The 20,879-nt window shown below is 37.2% G+C and overlaps 1 protein-coding gene across 3 annotated transcripts in view; it reads right to left on the bottom strand.

Moving 5' to 3' along the window:
* Window positions 1-20,879, bottom strand: part of Adam10 (a disintegrin and metallopeptidase domain 10) — a 101,286-nt gene that overhangs the window by 76,416 nt on the left and 3,991 nt on the right. The window contains exons 2-3 of one of the 3 annotated variants that reach the window (XM_011242657.3): window positions 4,986-5,073; window positions 377-527 (exon numbers count right to left, since the gene is read on the bottom strand). The exons of 1 other annotated variant lie outside the window; for it this stretch is intronic. In XM_011242657.3, coding sequence (XP_011240959.1) covers window positions 377-527; window positions 4,986-5,052 — 218 coding nt within the window. In that variant the 5' untranslated portion in view covers window positions 5,053-5,073. The remainder of the gene's footprint in view (window positions 1-376; window positions 528-4,985; window positions 5,074-20,879) is intronic. One more of the 3 variants, NM_007399.4, reaches the window with a different exon arrangement.

Below are 20,879 nucleotides of genomic sequence, written 5' to 3'. Positions count from 1 at the left end.
TTGTGCCTCAGTTCAGCATCTCTCTTCATAGCCACCTGTATGTTACTGATTAAATAAAGTATGTCTTATCTGTCTATGGCTCCTCACATTTTCTACAACCTCTTATCCTCCTGTGACCACCCTTTAAAAATATCCATGCTTAGACCTCACAGTCACAATTCAAAAACATTTACAAGTGACTTAAATACATAAAAGGGCAATCCATTTTTAATGATGGCATTTTTTAATGTATATACCAAATTCCAGTATAAAAAATGTGGTATATTCATTGAGGATGAATATTCAAACAGGAAGCTTTACATCAGGATAAAAAGTTTCTTCCATTAGCAGACTATTTCAAAAGACTTCAGATACTGAGAGCAATGAATTTACTCACCTTCCATGAGCATGGAAATCTAGAAGTAAAAACTGGTCCTCATGTGAGACTGCTCGTTTGGCACGCTGGTGTTTTTGGTGTAATGAATCCACATTGTAAGATAATCCTTCATAATGTCTAATATATTTATTTAAAGGATTTCCATACTGACCTATAAAAACAAGCACACAGGTAACAGTCTGAATTAATACCAACTTGAAGGCTCTTTCTAGTTCTAACTTATTAGTCCTAACTTATCCATTATTTTCAAATATCTATGAATAAGTATATACCAACTGTCTTATTAATCCTGACTACTATGATAAATCTCCCACAAAAATAATTTTTGCACACTTTTAAACTTATTGTTATAAGAGTGACATTGGCTGGATATGGCGATGCATGCCTTTAATCCCAGTACTTGGGGAGCAAAGGCAAGAGGATCTCTGAGTCAACCTGGTCTACATAGTGAGTTCTAGGACAGAAAAGGCTATGAAGATAAATCCTGTCTCAAAAACAAACAAAAAACAAAAACAAAAACAAAGCCAGACAAATAAATAAACAAACAAGAACTTAACATAAGGGTGACATTAACCACACACAAAAGCTTTTGCATCTGCTGTAGGCTTGTCTTATATGCTTTATCAGGTTTCACAAATTCACATTAATCACATTTTGCTGATAGAAATTATCACCATTGAAGCCAATTTTGTCACCTGGTCCACTCAGTAACTATTGATATTATCTGAGTAAAAGATAAGTGAAATAATGGTGTGTCTTCAATTTTCTAGATAAATTAAAAGAAAATAAGTTATCATTTCCCCCTTCAAGTCTGGTCAAAATTAATCAATGAAATAATCTTACTGTTTTGTAGAAACATATTAACTACAATTTCATTTTATAAATAAACTAAAAAGCTGGGCATGGTTGTACACACCTTTAATCCCAGCATTCAGGAGGAAGAGACTGGCGGATCTCTACAAGTCAGAAGCCAACCTGGTCTACAAAACAAAACAAGCACCAGCACACCCGGAGCTGCACAGTGAGATCCTGCCTCAAACAACAGATAGATTTGAAAAGAGAGAAAGAGAGAAAAAGAGAAAGAGAGAAAGAGAGAAAGAGAGAAAGAGAGAAAGAGAGAAAGAGAGAAAGAGAGAAAGAGAGAAAGAGAGAAAGAGAGAAAGAGAGAAAGAGAGAAAGAGGGAGGGAGGGAGGGAGGGAGGGAGGGAGGGAGGGAGGCAGGCAGGCAGGCAGGCAGGCAGGCAGGCAGGCAGGCAGGCAGTCAGTCCTGGGTGAACTTTATGGGTATTAAGTATTATAAATGTTCCCTCAGTACTGCCTCAGAGGTAACTCACATATTCTGTTACATTTCATTTCTATTTTTATCTCTCATTATTCCTAACTTATTCTTTGATCCATATGCCATTTTAAATACTAATGATATTTAGTTCTAAACTCTAAATATGTTTATGGTTCTGGGGACCAGCCCAGAGCCTCATACACACCAGCAATCACTCTACCACTGAGTATATCCCAGAACCTGTTCCTGTTATTGCCTTCTAACTTCTTTTCTTTCTTTCTTTCTTTTTTTTTTTTTTTTTTCAAGACAGGGTTTCTCTGTGTAGCCCTGGCTGTCCTGTGTCCTGGAACTCACTCTGTAGACCAGGCTGGCCACGAACTCAGAAACTTTAAAAGAATAAATTATCCCACCACAAAAAATAAGAACCACCAGAGAAGAGGAGAATAATTCTTCTCAGTAATAACCTGCCTCTGCCTCCCAAGTGCTGGGATAAAGGCGTGCGCCACCACTGCCCGGCCTAACTTAATTCTTAAATAGCCAAAGAATGTCCTTTTAAATACACTTAAATTCCTTTCATAACCCAGAATGAAAATCTCTCCTGAGAACTGTTACATGTGCACTTAAATATAACCCTGCATAATCACATTAGAGCAAACCCACAAAAGAAACAAAATAAAAGGGGGGGAAAAAAATCAACCCAGGATGAAAACAAACATATGAAAATAATTTGCAACAAACCAGAATCAGTCTTTGAGGACATTAAGGAATTCTTGCTACTTTTCTTTAGTACAGTACCATGGTTACATAACAGAAGGTCTTGAATTTTCAAAGACACTTTTTTGAAGTATTTTATGAGTTAATTGGAATGATATCCATAACTTACACTGAAGTGATTCAAGAAAAAAGATGCAAATTGTTAAGTCAATATCCAGTTCTCGTTAGGATGAAATAAAGACAAACAGAATTTATCCAACCACCCTAACAATGAGAAGCCTGACAAAGCCACAAATGAGGTGAGCTCTTTTCCAAATGCCCACAGCTTCCAAGAAGCAACCTAAACAGCTGAGTTCAGTGAGGCCAAACATTTAAGATCTGTGGGACAGAGTTGCCAAGAAAAAAAGAGTTGTAATACCTGGATTGTTTGATGAGTAATAATCTGAATGTAAAAGAATAAATTATTCCACCACAAAAAAATAAGAACCACCAGAGAAGAAGAGAATAATTCTTCTTGGATTTTTTTTCATTTTTGTTTTGAGACAGGGTCTTTCCATGTGGCCTTGGCTGCCCTACAATTCACTATGCAGGCTGGGTTAACCCTGAACTCACAGAGATCTACCTGTATCTGCCTCCTGAGTACTGGGCTTAAAGGTATGTATGTACTACTAAGCCCAGCCATAACACATCTAACACAGGACTGGTGAGTATTCATAGTCATATCACCAAGAAAGAAAGTCCTAAAAGTGTATAAAGCACTGGGTATAACCCTCAGAGAAGTAACTCCTTAGTAACGGGGTACAAGTAGCCATAGTCAAACAGCTGTTCTAGATCTATATTAACAAAGCTTAAATAAACATTTTCTTCCAAATTTAAATAACAAATTAGATTCAACTGATTCCAAGTAGCTTAACTGCCAGAAAAGTCTGAATATGTTTAAAGATATAATGAAACACCTCCAAATATAAAAATAGGAATTTCTTTATCCAACAATTACGATACATATATATGTGTGTATACATATTCTCCCATAACTAAAACAAAAATTAGTCCTTAGTAATAGAATGTTAGAGATGATGAAATTTGCAGATGAGGTTGTAAAAGCAGATATTAAAATTAAGCCACACTTAAGCCCATTGGTGGGATACCTATAACCCCAGCACTTGAGAGGCAGAGGCAGTTTCCAGGTCAGCCTGGTCTACAGAATGAATTCCAGGGTAGCCAAGGCTATTCTGAGAAACTCTGTCTCATAAAACCAAAAACAAAGAAGTGTGTATGTGTGTGTACATACACATAATACATATGTTTACATATATGTATATATATGCATGTGTGTGTGTGCGCGCGTGTGCATGTAAAAATCTAAGTCAACAGTAAGCCAAAAAGAATACATGTAAAAGAAACCAGATAAAGTCAAATCATAGACTAATGGGTGAAAACTAGAGGTCAAAATATTAAAATAAACTGGGACAGGGAACAACAACAAAAGCCACAAAGAGATACACAGGGAAGAATGAAGACACAACTCTGTATAAATCACAAGGTAGGCACTTATGTTTAAAGTTGAAACTTTTAGCCCAAGATCCTTTAAGCAGTTAAATAAAGGGTCTTAGAGGTCAAAACTAAGACTTGTTTAGATATCAAAACTTCTAAATTATTAATAACAGACCTATACAACTAGAAATATTAAAAGAAAATTTTCAGATAGAAAAAATAGTAACAGGGGACTGGAGAGATGGCTCAGCCATTAAGAATTACTGCTCTTGCAGAGGACTTGAGTTCTCAGCACCCACATGGCAGGTACTCCAGGGAATCCTATACACTCTTCTGGCCTTTAAGGACACCAGATGTGCACATGATACAGAGACATTCAAGCAGAAAAAAATCCCATGCACATAAAAATAAACAAAATATAAATTTGCTTTTAATTATTCATACTTGTTAAAGTACAGGATAAAAAACAAAAATCAGACAATTCAAAAAACAAAAGTTCCCATTTGTTCTCTCAAAATTTAATTATCAGCATTCTAATCACTTCTAATAAACTATTAGCCCATCTTTCAATAATCTGTTGTTCCTAAATACCTCCATTTTGAACAAGACAAAGCAAGAAGTAGGCAAAAATAAAAGATCAAGTACCAATCAATTCCAGTATGAGAGAACATTTGTAGAACCTAGAAATACAATTCTGTAGATGTTTTAATCCTACACAAATACTTTTCCATGCACAGATTTTTCCTATCACAAGAAACCTCACTGTCTAAGTTGTTTCAAGGGCAAGAGGATAGGTACACACTGGGAAAATGTTAACAGGGTAGATTCTGGAGCACTCCACAGCATCTACTGGCACTCCCAAATAACTCAGTGTGGTAAGTAACTTTGAATGTTGCCTGGACTGGATTGAGAGACATCCAGACGGTTAGGACAGATCCTGTACAGTGTCTGTGGAAATTTCCAGATACTGGTAGATCATCAGGACTCTGACCTAACCAATGCTCTCAGCCACAGACAGATTTACAATGTTGAGGAGACTACTGGATGGAGCTATGGAAGATGGGCCCTATTTTAAAGAAGTTAGTCATTGGGAGTATGCATGCCTTTAATAAGCATATTTACCTTGACCCCAAACCTCCTGTGACTCCTCCTCTTTCCTGGCCACTATGACGTGAGCACTCTGTTCCATCAGAACGCTCTGTCCGCCGCTCTATAGGCCCAAAAACAATGACTGTATCAGCCCATGGGCTGGAACCTCTGAAACCATGAGCCAAAAGAAACTACTCTTTCCTTAAGCTGACTGTCTCAGGCATCTGTCACAGTAACAGAAAGGCACACAATCTAAGTCCAGACCAGATTTCCAAAGTCATCCATATGTACATTCAAGCTCAGGAAGCATTGCAATTTTTCTTCATGAAGAAATTCCAAACTTCAATCAGCAGCTATTTCCCTTTCCCCCAACCCCCTACAGAATTGCTTTAAGCATCAATAGAGTATTAACAGGGCTAAGGACCACCTATGCTTCTAGGTAAAAGAACTGCTAAGAAAATTTTACAAGAGTCCACAACCTATAATCCAAAAGCCAGTTTTCAAATGGTACCTGTGTTTAACACAGATAAGCTCTGTGTTGGTTTTCATCGTGGCTTTTGTGCAACAGAGCTGAGTAAACTTGTAATCCTAGCACTCAGGAGGCTGAGGCAGGTTGGAGCATTGCAGAATGTTACAGAAGTCACTAAAGACATTAAGTTTCTTTAGTGTTGATTTAACAACAATGCATCCTTTTTTTCTGCTGCAATAAGAACACCAACATGAGATCAAAAGACCTCTGTAATAGTGCCCCCCTGAATAGATTAACAAATATCTAGAGATAGGGCAAGAAAGACAGCTCTGCTCTTGGAAGCACTAGCTGTTGTTCTTCCAGAGGACTAAGGTTTGACTCCCAGTACCCAAAGGGCAGCTCACAACAGTTTGTAACTCTAGTTCCAGGGAATCCAACCCCTTCTTCTGAGTTCCAGAGTATACCAGGCACCCATGTAATACACAGACATACAGGCAGGCAAATACTCATACATGTAAGATAAACTTGATTTTGTTTCTGTTTTTTAATTTAATTTAAAAAAAATAATAACCTAGGGCTGGAGAGATGGCTCAGAGGTTAAGAGCACTGACTGCTCTTCCAGAGATCTTGAGTTCAATTCCCAGCAACCACACAGTGGCTCACAATCATCTATAATGGGATCTGATGCCCTCTTCTACTGTGTCTGGAGACAGCTACAGTGTACTCAAACACATTAAATAAATAAATAAATAAATAAATAAATAAATACATCTATCTCTAAACAAACAGACAAACAAACAAAATAACGTGAAGAGCAGTCAAAGTGCTATTTCTGGGTGTTTCTATGAGACTGCCATGTGAGTTATGGATGTGAGTGGGGAAGACAAACACAGGAGAACATCACCAGCTCACCATCCTGCATGCATTTTTCTCCCTTTCTCTCTCTTTGATGGCCTCCCATGAGACTTCTCGTAGTCAATAACAAGTCAATTCCTCTGATAAACCCCCTCACATACCTAGATCATCCAGCTCCATTTATCTGTTTCTTATTGGTTTTATTTCTCTGGTGAGAACCTGTAAAGTCTGTGATTATGCATAAAAACTTGTGAAAATATTTTTTTTATTTTCTTCCCTGGCACTGTTTCTGTTTCTCCTATTTAAATCTCTTTCTCATCTACTTATAGCCTTATCTGTTTAACTTACTATACTAACCAGGATTACCACAAACCATGAGAAATGAGAGCATTTTTACTTTTCCCTCAACTTTAGTAAGAATACCTTTCAGTTCATCACATATTCATAAAATCATGCTAATTCTTTCCTTCCAGATCTATTTTAGAAATCTAGTATTTTAAAATTCACATGAAAATCTGGCTAAAAGAAACAAAAAAACTGTACATTTTACATGTACAAATGTGAACATTTTACATCTTAAGAAGGAAAATTTAAATCCCAAAACTACCAAGAGCTATTTTATTTTTTAAGTACTTTAGTTGTAGGGTTTTATTTTGTTTTTTGGCTTTGTTGTTTGTTTTTAATGGACACTGACAGTTTACTATGTATAAAGAAGGAAAAGGACTATCCTGATTAGGCAAAGTTTTTATTTAATTAAATACTTACTTGTGACAGGAAAGATGTCTTAGTATATAAAGCTGCCTACTACCAAGCCTGGTGACTTTAGTTCAATCCCTAGAACCCATGAGGTAGAAAAAAAGAACCAATTCTCAAATGTTGGCCTCTGACCTCCAAGCACACCACAGCAGGCTTCTGCTCCCACCCCACCCCCACCAAAAAAAAAAATAAATGCAATTTTTAAATAATTTTATAAATTAGCACCTGATTTAAAAATAGGTTAAGTAAAATAAATGCTTGTGCAAGCTTGTTAACTTTACATAATGGTTACAAAAAAAAAAACTTGAAGACAACATCGTAAAGGAAGAAATACTTATTTTGACTCACACACTCAAGAGATTTTATTCTGCCATGGCAGAGAGTGTGACAGAGCAAAGTGACTCGCATCAGTGGCCAGGGAGCAGAAAAAACACTTCTTTTTTATTTCTCTTTTTTTCTACCCAGGCCTCAACATATTGGATGGTAGGTACCCCCTACATTCAGGAATTATCACGCCCTTACACCCAGTTAATCCTCTCTAGACTACTAATCTCAGCCTCAAGATAACCAAGGTCAACCACCACAATAATAGTACTTATAAACTGAATGTAATTATAATTAAAATTTGTTAAGCACTTGCTATTTACCAGGCTATGTACTGCTCTGTACTTTTCTATCTGATCCACCAAACAGGTCTATTAATTAAAAAAAATTATCAAGCAATGTAGAAGAAACTGGTGGTTTAAGAGATATGTAATAAGTCCAAGGGCATGGACAAATCAGAAGCAATATGAAGGAGGCAAGTGATGTATCAATGAGGCCATGATAACAGCTCTACTATGTTCATAAAGTCGGCCTCATGCATGACTCTGATGTGACTACAAAGAGCTGAAAGGAAAACCATCAGGTGGCAGCACATGGCCTTCAAGCCTAGCATTCACCTTTAAGATATACTTTTTAAAGCTACATAAAATGAAATACTAAAGAGGAATGAAACGTACTTTTTATAGATCAAAAATATATGTGTAGACCCTTGATTTCCACAGCTGGTAATTGAGACTGGCATGGTTGACTCCACAGCAATACAAGCCAATCTCCAGCCCTTGCACCACTTACTCAGTCAGACACCACAGAACTGCCTGTTTCTACATGTAGAGTTCTACATGCAGTTCAGACTCTGAACTGACTCAACTGAATTTTGTTCTTATACTTTAACAACTGGTCAGGAACTCAAAAGGTAAAGCCAGAACACAGACTGCCATCAGGTCTCACAGGCACATGTTAAACACTCTCACATCTCTACCTAAACAAAGCACGGCCTCTACACACCTCACTTTTGCATCCAGTCCTCCTAGGCAAAGTTCTCTTGGTTTCCCCAGTGCCAATGTGCCAACGCTCTACTCCAATTCCTTACCATCTATTCCAGTACTAATCCTTGCCAACAGGTTCTATTAATCTATAGATGCCTTTGAACTGAAAATATTATCCTTCCTATAATATCAATCTAACCAAGAGAAATCATGACTCAGGCAAAGCAATATCACACTCAAACAGAAATCAAAGGTTCTGTTTCTTACAAATCATCTTGTATCCTCCTCATGAAAACTGTCCCCATAAATACTTAAGTATTTCTCAATATGATTTTCTTCAATCTCTACTCTTCTCATACAATACAGTCTATTTAAGAATAAAATTCCACATTTTAAAACAGTATCAAACCTCTCCACCATCATCCTCAAAAATACACAAGTAACTCCTAGAAGCAAGCAGAGGCACCATAATGACCATCAAAATATTAAAAGTGCTACCTTTCTAATGTCATCTTTGTGGTGCTGGGGACTTAACACGGGGAGCTCATGGGTGCTGAGACAAGCACATTACCACTGAGCTGAGCCCCAGCCTTCCTGGTGCCAGAAACTCAATCTAAAAGCAATTGGGGAAAAAACTTCCCAAAAGTACCAAAAGATGCACACTAATGCCTAAATTTCATCAAGAACGCATGTCTGCTCAGTTCAGAACCTAAGTCTCCAGGGACAGTTCTAATTACAGGTGCCTGTAACTACCATAACAGTAGCTTTCTTTACATGCCTAGAAGGAAAGAAATGTGCTGCAAAGAAATTCGAAACTCCAAAAGCTGAAAATGTACCAAACACAGCAAGGTTCAAAAGTATCTCAACAGTCAGTTGAGTGGCAGGCAGAAGCAGGTAGAACTCTACAAGTTTGAGGCCAGTGTGATCTACAGAGCTGGTTCCAGGACAGCCAGAGCTACACAGAAAAACCCTGCCTCAAAAACAAACAACAAACAAAAACAAAAAGTATCTTGACAGTCAAAACCATGACAAACAACTAACCTTTATGGTACTATTCCTACCCTTCTACCATCTATCCTTTACACAACAGGGTAACTCTATTCAAGAAAAGTACAAGTATGTTAGCCTTCCAGACTCAAAGTCTAAACTATAGTTTATAAAGCTGAGCATGATCCTTGTAGGAGATTGCATCCCCTACACCCAACTCCTGTCCGTTCTCATCCTCCTCCACTTCTCCTTCTATGTGCAGTATCTCTATCTGTCACCTTTTTTGTCATCCTGAGTTCTCTGAACACCCAATCTAGTGCACATTCCCATCACTCACTCTCTAATGTGCTACTCTGGTATTCTTTATGAGTTCTAACTAACATATACTACCCATCACCACTATTAGAATACAGTCACAAGTTAAATAAGCACTCTGTTCACTATGTATCCTCAGCACCTAGACAACAGTCAGGTACAGCATGTTGGTATACACCTTTAATCTCAGCACTTGAGAGGCTGACACAGGAGGACCTCTGAGTTTGAAGTCACTTTGGTTTATACAGCAAGTGCTAACCAGCCAGGGATATATAAGGAGACCCTATCTCCAAAAAAGAAAAATTGATCGATAAACACCAATATAAATAATTAATGAATGAACCTATCCAAATGTTCCATGCAAAGGGAAACTACATTTTAGAGATTAAGAGCCATAATCCAATCACTGAAAAACATGTGGTCCTATGGAACACATTTCAGTGAACAGAATTTCAAAAATCCTGGCATTGGCATAAAATTTACTCTTTTATAAACCTCTATACCTACTTTCAAGATAAAGGAGGGATTATCTTACTGCTATCATGAATGCATTTCAGGAAATTTTCATGCAAAATAATCATGCAGCATTCACAACTGTCTGAACTACCTACTTCATTATGCCTTAGTTTTCCCATTTGAAAAAAAAATAGATTTACCAGTACTTATACCTAAAAGTGACATTGTTTGGACTAAATGTATGTGTGTTGAGTGTTGAGAATGGTATACAGCATGCACTACCTAAGAATATAGTAAGTTATTGTTTAAAAAATAACTGCTAAACATTGTGAGAGATATCTATAAACCAGCATAAAGAAAGCTGAGGGAGGAAGATGAGGTTGAAACAATCTGGTTATAGTTGTCTCAAAACAACAACATATTTATCCATTTAGGCTACTTTTTTCAATGAACAAATACATGCTTCCAAATGCTTTCAGGGATTAGACTTGGCTCAGCAGTTAAGAGCACCTCCTGCTCTTTCAGAGGATACAAGTTAGGTTCCAAGCACCTGCACTGCAGCTAATAAGTGTCTGTAAACACCAGTTCTGAGTATTCTGACACTTTCTGGCCTCTATGAGCATCAGACATGCAAGTGCACAAACATACTTTCCAGTAAAAACACCCATATGCACAAAATAAAATGTACTTTCAGATAAAAAGACACAGTTGTTTTTAAAAAGCAACTTAGTTCTTATAGGAAAAAAAAAGTCTAACTTACTCTACCTCTTTAATTAAAAGACCATGTAAAAGTACTTAATGAGCAAAATAAATACACTAGCAAGAACGGTAATCTGCTCTATTTTAAAGTTGATTACAGTACGGCTGAGGCACACCTCTGTGGTAAAGTGCTTAGCTAGCATCCTGAATTCTTAGGTTTGATCCTGAGTACCACTCAAAATGGTAAGGGGGTCAATTAAAAAAAAAAAAATAACAACAACATAAATCTTCAGAGCTTCTCCTCACACACACTCTCTCAGAAATTTGAGCACACTTAATAGTGTATATGCTAATCTTTACTTTAAGTTCTGAGAATACAAATATTAAAAAGTTACAATAAATAGCTACTGATCAATCTTCTAATGACTAAGAAACCAAAACCAAAACCAAAACAGCACAGAGCTAGAGCATCCCTTTCACTACTTATGCATTACCATGCAAGGCCCAACAAACAGCAGGGAAGTTAACAGGAAGGGCTCAGAAGATGACAACCAGAGGCCAGGAATATATATAGCTCAATGGCAGAAAACTTGCCTAATATCCACAGTGACTGGAGTTTGATACCCAATACTGAAAAAGAGATAAAAAGAAAAACTTTGCCAACCCAAACTCCTTTTATCTCCAAACATAGACAATACTATTAAAGGTGTTCCCATGTAGAAATGTTTCCTAATAATAGCAAAAGAAACACATTTAACCTGGAGTGCAGAGTGAAACTTCCTTATCTGAGGTCAGTGGAAAATGACAACTTCTGGTGAAGGAAAGTTTCTAGATCGCCCAAGTTTTTCCATGTGTCATATATCTTTCCACTTGAACTATTATAATTTCTCTCCCTAGCCTCGCATCTTGATTAGGGGAGGCTACAATGATGCAATAATCCTAAGGCTATTTTACTGCAGCATTGTAACTATATTAAATCACTCCACTCTGCACTTTATCAAGTAAGTTATCTTTCTCTTCTGCTATTTTATTTCATTTACACAGAAAAGCCTATCAACAGCAGTTTGCTTCCTTGCCCTGTTACAGATTTCAGAAATCTGAATTTCTATAAAGTACACAGTAAATGCACTCAGTACCTAACACTTTAAAGGTCCAGAGGAAATTGTGAACACAATTTAACACACACAGTTAACATATACACACACACACACAATAGGGATGGTAAGATGGCACTTCCCACCAAGCCTGAAAACTGAGTTCAACCACTTAACCCCACAGGACAGAGTACTTTCCTAGCATGTGTGAGAAGGCTTAGGTTCAATCAAAGTACTGCAAAACATCATGAAAATAAGTAACTAAATAAACTATGCATGATTGTGCACACCTGAAATCCTAGCTACTCAGCCTACAGATGGTAGGTTAATAGTATCACTTTATATTAACAAATTTTTTTCTCTATCTATATCCAAACAAAAAAGTTGATAACACAATCTTAAGAATGGGAAAAAAATTAACAAAAATATTAACATAATAAATCTTCCTAGTTATAGAAAACTCAATTACAACATATGAAAGGGTAGATAAAGGACAAACTAAAGCTGGTACATTTCTAATGCCTCAAGAAAATTAGCTGCAATCAAGATATTTCTAATACTTTCACTGCTGTGGCCTGGCAGTGTAGTCCACCACTGACAGGAAGATGTGTGCAGGAAGGTCAGGCAACTAGTCACAATTCATCCATAGTCTGCAAGCAGAGATGGGGTCCTGATGGTCAGTATCCTTTCTGGGGTTTTTTCCCCCTTTTCAATCAGTCCAGGACCCCAATCCATAGAATGGCAGCACCCACATTCAGGTCTTCCTTCCTCAGCTAAACCTCTCTGGAAACACCCTACAGACATCCCCAGAGTTGTATCTCCTAAGTAATTCCAAATTCAGTCAAGTTGACAATTAAGTTCAACAATGTAATTTCAAAATCATTATCTTTGCCTCAAGAAATATCCATGACCAATGTTCTTTATGCTGCTATATATTCACTCTGATCTTGAAATATTACACAGCACTTATAAAAGTGCTCTCTCATATAACAAAAATAGCCTTCTAAGAACTATGTCCTATATTTCAGCAATATTGCAGAGTATTTTAATGCACTTAGACACACCATTTCTACTATATAACTTCAAACTGAAACCAGTATCTATTTCTTCACTAGAAACCAGTCAAATCATCTAGAATCAACTATCTACATCTCACAGTTACAAGTGAAACTTCAAGATAACAGGGTATATCTATAATTAAAAGCATATTTCTTTTTTTTAAGAATAAAATTATATCATTTAGAGAAAATACATATACCCCAATCACAGAATGGTTGATAACATATAACTTCTTACATTTGTGAGAATGATACATAAAATCATATATTTATATATGCCATAAATATAGAAGTGAAACTATCTAGGATAGCAAAGACATTAATGGGAAGATAAAGTAGTGGGGAAATATGCTCAATATATTATACATAGTTACATGAAAGTGTCCCTATGCAACTCAGAGCTACATATAATGAATAAATACAATTTAAATTTTTAATTACAAAACAAAATGCAGCCTTTAAAATACTTTGGTCAAATGTGACTTATAGGAATGCCATTTGTGTTATTTTTAAAATTCATAAGGATTCCCAGGAGGATATTTGAAAAATAAAGCAGTGAGGCTTTCTGCTACTCCTTTGGCTCATGGCTTCAGAGGTTTGAGTCTCCTACTGTGGAGTAAGCATGGCCAAGCAAAACAGCTTCCTTCATATTGATGGCTAATAGGTTTACAAATGCCTGTAGCACGTTGGCTTTTTCATTTCCTCCTTTTTCTATTCATTAGGTACTATGCCCCGCATTCAAGGTATTTCTTTCCTCTTTTGTCGCACATCTTTAGAAATGACCTTGATATGTATCTGAGGGTTAGAATACTTAACAAGCATGTGTAAGACCCTCAGGTTGACCCTAAGTACTGAAAAAAGAGACAGAAAGAAGAAAGGGTGGAGTCTAGAAAAAGAAAGGACTTACTTTTGTTAATGAAGGGGTGGAGCTGGTGTGCCCATAGTCTGCTCATGCCCCAGTAGATGACCCCAAAAAGCATATTTCAACACATCCATTTTCAAAAAATAATCTAGACTCTTATAAACAAAATAATAAAGACAGTTGGATCTGAAGAGAAGCTAAGAAACCCTCTCACAAATACAAACTAAATCAATCACACAGGGCACAAAATATGAGTGACTAAAATCCACTGACTATTCTATTTCTACCTTTCACTTAAGAAATGAAATTTCAAAATTCCAGAATGGATGGATGAAGATATATATAACTGAGATGTTTCATATTCTTTCAAATAAATACCACCAGTACAGATGATAATCTTCATTAAAGACGGAAGCTTCCAACCTACCTACATTATTCTCCCACACAGATGCAAGAAACTCCAGCCACCATTTCCACTGCTGCTGTATAGAGATCTTACATTTCACCCTAAACCCATTTCCATGACCTCGCTTTCCACCTATGTCACACTTGTCTGGCAATCACTATTCTGTAGCTTACTCTACACATGAAGGAAAAAAAAAAAAAACTCTTGGATTACTAAGAGATTTGTACTACATTGGAAAAAATCAGATTTTATATGTCACCAGGAAAATTAAACATCCTGACCAAAATAAAGTTAGAATTTATAAGTACAAATGATTAATTCCCTAACTAGTCTGTAAGTACAAATGACTACCTATCTCCCAGACTAGCAAATGGTTCTGGATTAAAGTACTTAATCCTTATTATTGTCCACTTGGAATTCTGATAATATACTGTATTAATTGGAAGGTATACTCTCTAATGTACTGCAAGAATACTCTACTTTAACAAAAATCATCATGACATTTAGCTTTATATAATGGAGCTATTCCCATAACACTGTAGACAGACAGCAATTCAAAGGCTGCTTCACTAGACTACAACCTTGCTTAATGAAAATGTCTATGTAACATGAACTCACAAATCCACTCCACTCACCAGCAATGTTGTTCTGTGGGTTTTTTAACTTCATTTGATATTGTGCGTATGATGTGTACATGTATATATAGAGAGAGTGTGGGAATGCAGGCACACATTAATGTGCCATGGCAGATATGAGAGGACAACTTTTGGGAGTTGGTTACCTCCTTTTACTGTGGATACAGGACAGCTTATCAGGCTTTTTTTTTTTTTTTTTTTTTTTTTTTTTTAAAAAACCCTGCTGAGCCATTTCACCAGCACTAATTCTGCAATTTTAATAAAACACTTATTATAAATCTTGATGTGAGCTAGGCTTTGTGCTAGGTCCTAAAACATATAAACTAAAAATAAAGTCAGGGATGAGTAGATAGCCTAGTTGATAAAAGTGTCCACCACATTAACATGAGAACCCCAGAGCACTTGTAAAAAGCTTGTAAGCTTAGTGCTGAAGAGGCAGAGATAAGCAAATCCCTGTGACTCACTAGCTGGACAGCCAGCCTAGCCCGCTCAGTAAACCCCAAGCCCCAGTGAGGTTTTAGACAGATGACAGACAGACAGATAGACTGACTCATTCATGCACACTCCAAACCTAGATTTTACATATGACAGAAAACACTCAATAGTTATCTCAGTGTGGCTTATTTGCTTAACATGACAACCTCCAGTTCTATCCATTTTCCTACAAATTTGGTCAGTCTTTAAAGCTGAATTAAACTGTACTGTGTATAAATAATGCATTCCTTTATCCATTCATCTGTTAATGGTCTTCTAGGTTGATATATGCTATTATTCCAAAACTCAGTCAAAAGTTCAAGTATTTGTGTGACTATGTGTCTCTAATCATCATTAATGTAAGCAAAGACATGGAAAGATATTTGTGGAACTATTGTTAGAGTACCATAGTCTAAAATCCTAAAGGCTAATTCCAACAAGATAAATCAGTAGAAAAATGGAGGCTAAAGAGATAGTTCAGATATGGATTAGCAGTTTAAAGTACAAGCTGCTCTTACAGAGGACTTGGGTTAGTTCCTAGTACCTACCAGGTGGTCACAACCATCTATAACTCCAGTCCCAAGAGATCTGATAACCTCTTTTGGCCTTCACAGGCACCAGATATACACACGGTGCATATATATACATGTAGGCAAAACACTCATACATATAAAATAAAATCACTTTGTAAAAATGTATTCGTGTATCTTCAAACTAATCGCTCCCCTCTGTTCCAAATTTATAGACTACTATCATCTAACTCTCTAGAATGATACTTTCCAAATCACTAGACACAGAGAACTGAAGAGCAATGCAAACTCTTACGCAGTCCCCAGGAAGAAGGATGACAGTATTAAGTCCCAGACTGTGATACCCACCCCCACCTTCTAGCTAGAATCAAAATCTCAAGACAATTTCAACTTCAACAACTTAGATCCTCATTACAGAGCCACTTTCCATTGTAAAAGCTCCTAAGATCCCATTTCAACAGTAAACCCTCAGTACATTTTGTTAGCCTAACATTAAACATTTGCCAAGTTTTACTAGTGCTTTTTCATGTGTTATGTGTGTGTGTGTACATATGGGGTGGGGGTTGGGGGGGCAATATATGTGACTGTCAGAGGACAACTTATGGAATTGGTTCACTCCTCTACCATGTAAGTCCCAGGGATAAAACTCAGGTTGTCAGGTTTAGTGGCAGTGCCTTTACCTGCTGAGCCAGCTTGACAGCCCTCACTACTTTTAAAATCTTTTTTTCTACAATAACTACTCTAACCTGAGACTAAACCACACAGTTCACCAAGCAGCTAACTTATTCCTTATTGTATTACCCCAGCCATTCAATATGGAGACCAACTGCATTCCATAATATTCCACCTCCTAGTTATGGCCCAGAATACGAATAATGCAAGTCCAGGTTCTTACAGCCCAGTTAGCATCTCTCTTTACTGCCATTTAAAACTCAAAGATCAGATTCTTTTCCCCAACTAGTGTTTGAAATGGTAAATTCACAATTTTCATATAACCAGATGTACCATGCAATCTAGCACCAAAGAAATTAATCCCAACATGTTAAATTAACAAAATCAAAAACAACTGTGTCTCCTCAAACCTAGTTTCTCAAGCTACATGCATCACCACTCTTTACCTCACAAACTGCCAGTTAGCCAGGTGACATTTTCACCAAATTTTACCTCACTACAATATAACTACAATATATAATTGGAACTGTATGCTTACATCCTGGCATTTCCTCCACTCTGATAAATTTAGTATTTTTTACTTTTCTTCTCATTCAAACTGTGGCATCAAAACTCCAACCAATTAAAGATGCCCAACAATCCCTGGTTCTCACTGAACACCTATTTAGCTAGAACTGTAGTAGGTTCAGGATGAAGTCTTTCTGAAGCAAAGGGAGAGCACATTATCTGGAACTGTTCTCATATGCGTTTCTGCTATCTACCTAGATCAGAGCTATGCCCACAAGTACTAACTCAAGGCAGTCTCGCTGTTGGAGAATAACTAGAGATCCAACTGGTAGAAATTATTGCAGCTTTTCCACTCTCACTGACATTACTTCATTGTCCCTAATATAAAAATTGGCAATCGGTGGATGGGGACAGAGGATGGGGAAATGTCTCTGTGAGGTAGAATGCTAGTCCAAACACTGGGACCTGAACTTAAATGCCCAGCAGACAGAAACAAATCTGAGGACTGATGTTCATACCTATAATTCCTCTATTAGTGGGTACAGACAGGCTTCTGCTACAAATCCAAGAGCTCTCTGGCCAGCCAGCTTAGCTAAAAAAGCAAACTTCTGCTTCAGTGAGAGACCCCACTTCTAAAGAATAAGGTGGAACATGATACAGGAAGGCACCAAGATCATTCTCTGGCCTTTTCAAAGTGCTTACACAAATATAATTACATCACATATATTAAATAAATAAATAACCTTTTAAAAACACTGAAATCTGGGTTAGTTAGAATTACCACTGCTAGGTTATTTTACAGAACAAGCCAACTCTGTACATGTATGGTCTGAGTACAACTTACAGGAGTCAGATCTTTCCTTCCACTGTGTGCATTCTGGGGATCCGATTTAAGTTCTCGGACCCGATGACAGGCACTTCCATCTTTCTGGCCCCAAGCCAAGTTTTTAGAATTTCATGGGAGAATTATTAGCAAGTATTAAATAAATTAACTCTTTTTAAACAACAACAAAATTTTAAACAACCTTAAGGCTCTACCCAACCTTGTCACATGGAGTTGCCTATGTGAAAAACAGACAAAATACAAATCATTTCCTGCTATCTAAAGTCTGCCTCCGTGATTCTGAGCTTGGGGCTCCAACCTGAAAACACCATATACTTCTCTATCTACAGACTCTCCTACTTTACAATTAATAGATAGGAACATGGCCTATCACTGAAAGGCACCGGTTGAGATAACCAATAAGTACCTGTGTCCTGCTCTCCAGCAGTCTCCATTCATGCAAACTACACCATTAGGATTCACACGGATTTATTTTAAGCTAGACCATTGCAAAACTACATGACCCCATGATGGCATATACCTATAAATCCCACTGCTACAGAGCTTACTTGAGTCTAGAAGTTTTTAAGCCAACTTGGGCAACTCAGTGATTAAGCCCTAACTGCATTAACAAAAAGAAAAAACCAAACCCCTACCGACATCAGCAAACATTATAATTAAAACACAGAGCTGTGGATGCATCTCAGTGGTAGAACATTAATAATGGCCTAGGTTTAGTCTCCAACACCAAAGAGAGAGAAAGAGTGGGGGTGGGGAGTTAACTTTACCTGAGCCTACTATAATCCTAGTTACTCAAACTACTGAAAGAGAAAGATTGCAAGTTTAAGGCTTCTCTGGTCTACAAACAGAGTTCAAGGCCACATTGGTCAACTTAGTGAGACCTTGTCTCAAAATTAATCATAAAGAAGGGCCAGTGAAAACCTAGCAATCTGAGTTCAGTTCCCAGAACCCACAAAGTAGAACTTCCAAACGGTTCCCTAACCTGCATAAGCATGCTATGGCATGTGCATGCAAACAAGTATGTGCACATGTACACACAAAGTAAATAAATAATTTTTAAAGTTCAAATATTAAAAAGGGGTTGGGACATATGTCTCATTATTAGAATGCTTTCCAAGCAGGGGCAAGGTGTTCAATTCTCTATGCTGAGAAAAAAAAAAAAAAGGTAAAATGGGAAAGTAGAATTGCAACTTTAATACAAACAAAAAAATCAAACCTAGAATAACAAACAATGTTACTATAGCACAGCTCTTACAGTAAATAAATAAAACAAATATGGGAGCTTCTAGCTTTTACAGAGTTTCCTTTAAGTAGAGAAAATGCATTTTCTCAATTCAGTTTATATTACTACAGGGAATATTACAATAAACATTACTACAATATACATTTAAAAGTATGTGTTTCAGGCTGGAGAGGTGGCTCAGGGGTTAAGAGCACTGACTGTTCTTCCAGAGGTCCTGAGTTCAATTCCCAGCAACCACATGGTGGCTCACAACTATCTGTAATGGGATCTGATGCCCTCTTCTGGTATGTCTGAAGACAGCTACAGTGGACTCACATATATAAAATAAATAAATAAACCTTGAAAAAAAAGAATTTAAAAAAAAAGTATGTGTTTCCTATCAATAATCTGGTAAATTAGTTTAAAGCTACAGTATTCACCATTCAGACTCAGGACATGATATATCTATAACTAAATAAATGAGCATAGACACTGCTAAGCCTTCCAGGTTATTCATGGGTTTTCTTTCCGTTCTACCCTCCTCACTTTAACTAACACATCAGTACCATCTCTCAATAGTTCAGAAACTAACAAAGTGATCTCAGCAGTAAACTCTACAAAGCCAAACATATATTTAAAAAGATAAAACTTCCAAAGGACGTTTACTTTATCACACAGGAAAATCAGAACTTCCACTTTACAGGTCAAGTGTTAAGTATATTTATTTAGTTTTCTCACAGGGAGAAGTTAGAAACTAGTTTAAGTTGACAACCTGGCTAGTTATGATGGCACACAACTGTAATACCAATACTCCAGAGGCAGAGGCAGGAGCAGCAAGAACTCCAGGCCAACACAAACTATGTGGTGATTCAAGGCCAGCATGGGCTTCATGGTAGGATCATGCCTGACTCCCACTCCCCACCTCCTAAAAATAACATCCTCAAATTTCACAAGAAAACCAGAAAACCTAAGTGCATTATCTATCTAAATAGAAAGCTAGTATCTAGGGGCTGAAGAGATGGCCTAGTGATTCAGAGCACTGGCTGCTCTTCCAGAGAATTCAGGTTTGATTCCCAGCATCAATATGATAATTCACAACTGTCTATAATCCCAGTTCTAAAGGAATCTACCAAGCACACATGTGGTACATAGACATACATGCAAGCAAACACCCATACACATAAATCTTTTTTTTTTTAAAGAGAGAAAGAGAAAGATTCTTTCAATTAAAAAAAAAAAAGCAGAAAGTTGCTGAGTTGTTTGTTTGTATTCTTTGAGACAAGGCCTTATTATGTAGCTCTGGCTGTCCTGGAACTCATTATGTAGACCAGGCTGGCCTCAGACTCAAAGATCTACCTGTCTCTGCCTCCTGAGTTCTGGGATTAAAGTCTGCCTCCTGAGTTCTGGGATTAAAGACATAAGCCACCATCCAGAAGAAAGAAAGTTTTTATATAATCTGACATGGTAGAGTTCACCTGTAATACCAACACTAGGTAAACTGAGGCAGAAGACTATAAACGTAAGTGTGGGCCATACACTGAGACCCTGTTTCCAGAAAGAAAGAAGAAAAGAAAAACAAAACTTAAAAACAGGTATGGAGGTATATGGAGAAAAGAGGGTTAAAAATGTTAACCTTTGAGATTTCTCTTGTTTGAAATAAGTCAGGCCTATTGGTACAGACCTGTAATCCCAGCTACTCAGAAGGATACCAAGCTCCTGGCCAGCCTAGTATTTAGTGAGGAGTCCCTGTCTAAAACAAAACTGTTTGGGGACAGG

The sequence above is a fragment of the Mus musculus genome, chromosome 9, assembly GCF_000001635.26.
Source record: "Mus musculus strain C57BL/6J chromosome 9, GRCm38.p6 C57BL/6J".
In the NCBI taxonomy this organism is placed as follows: Eukaryota; Metazoa; Chordata; class Mammalia; order Rodentia; family Muridae; genus Mus; species Mus musculus.
Note: the sequence above shows the minus strand (reverse complement) of the source record. Positions and strands in the feature narration are given on the sequence as shown.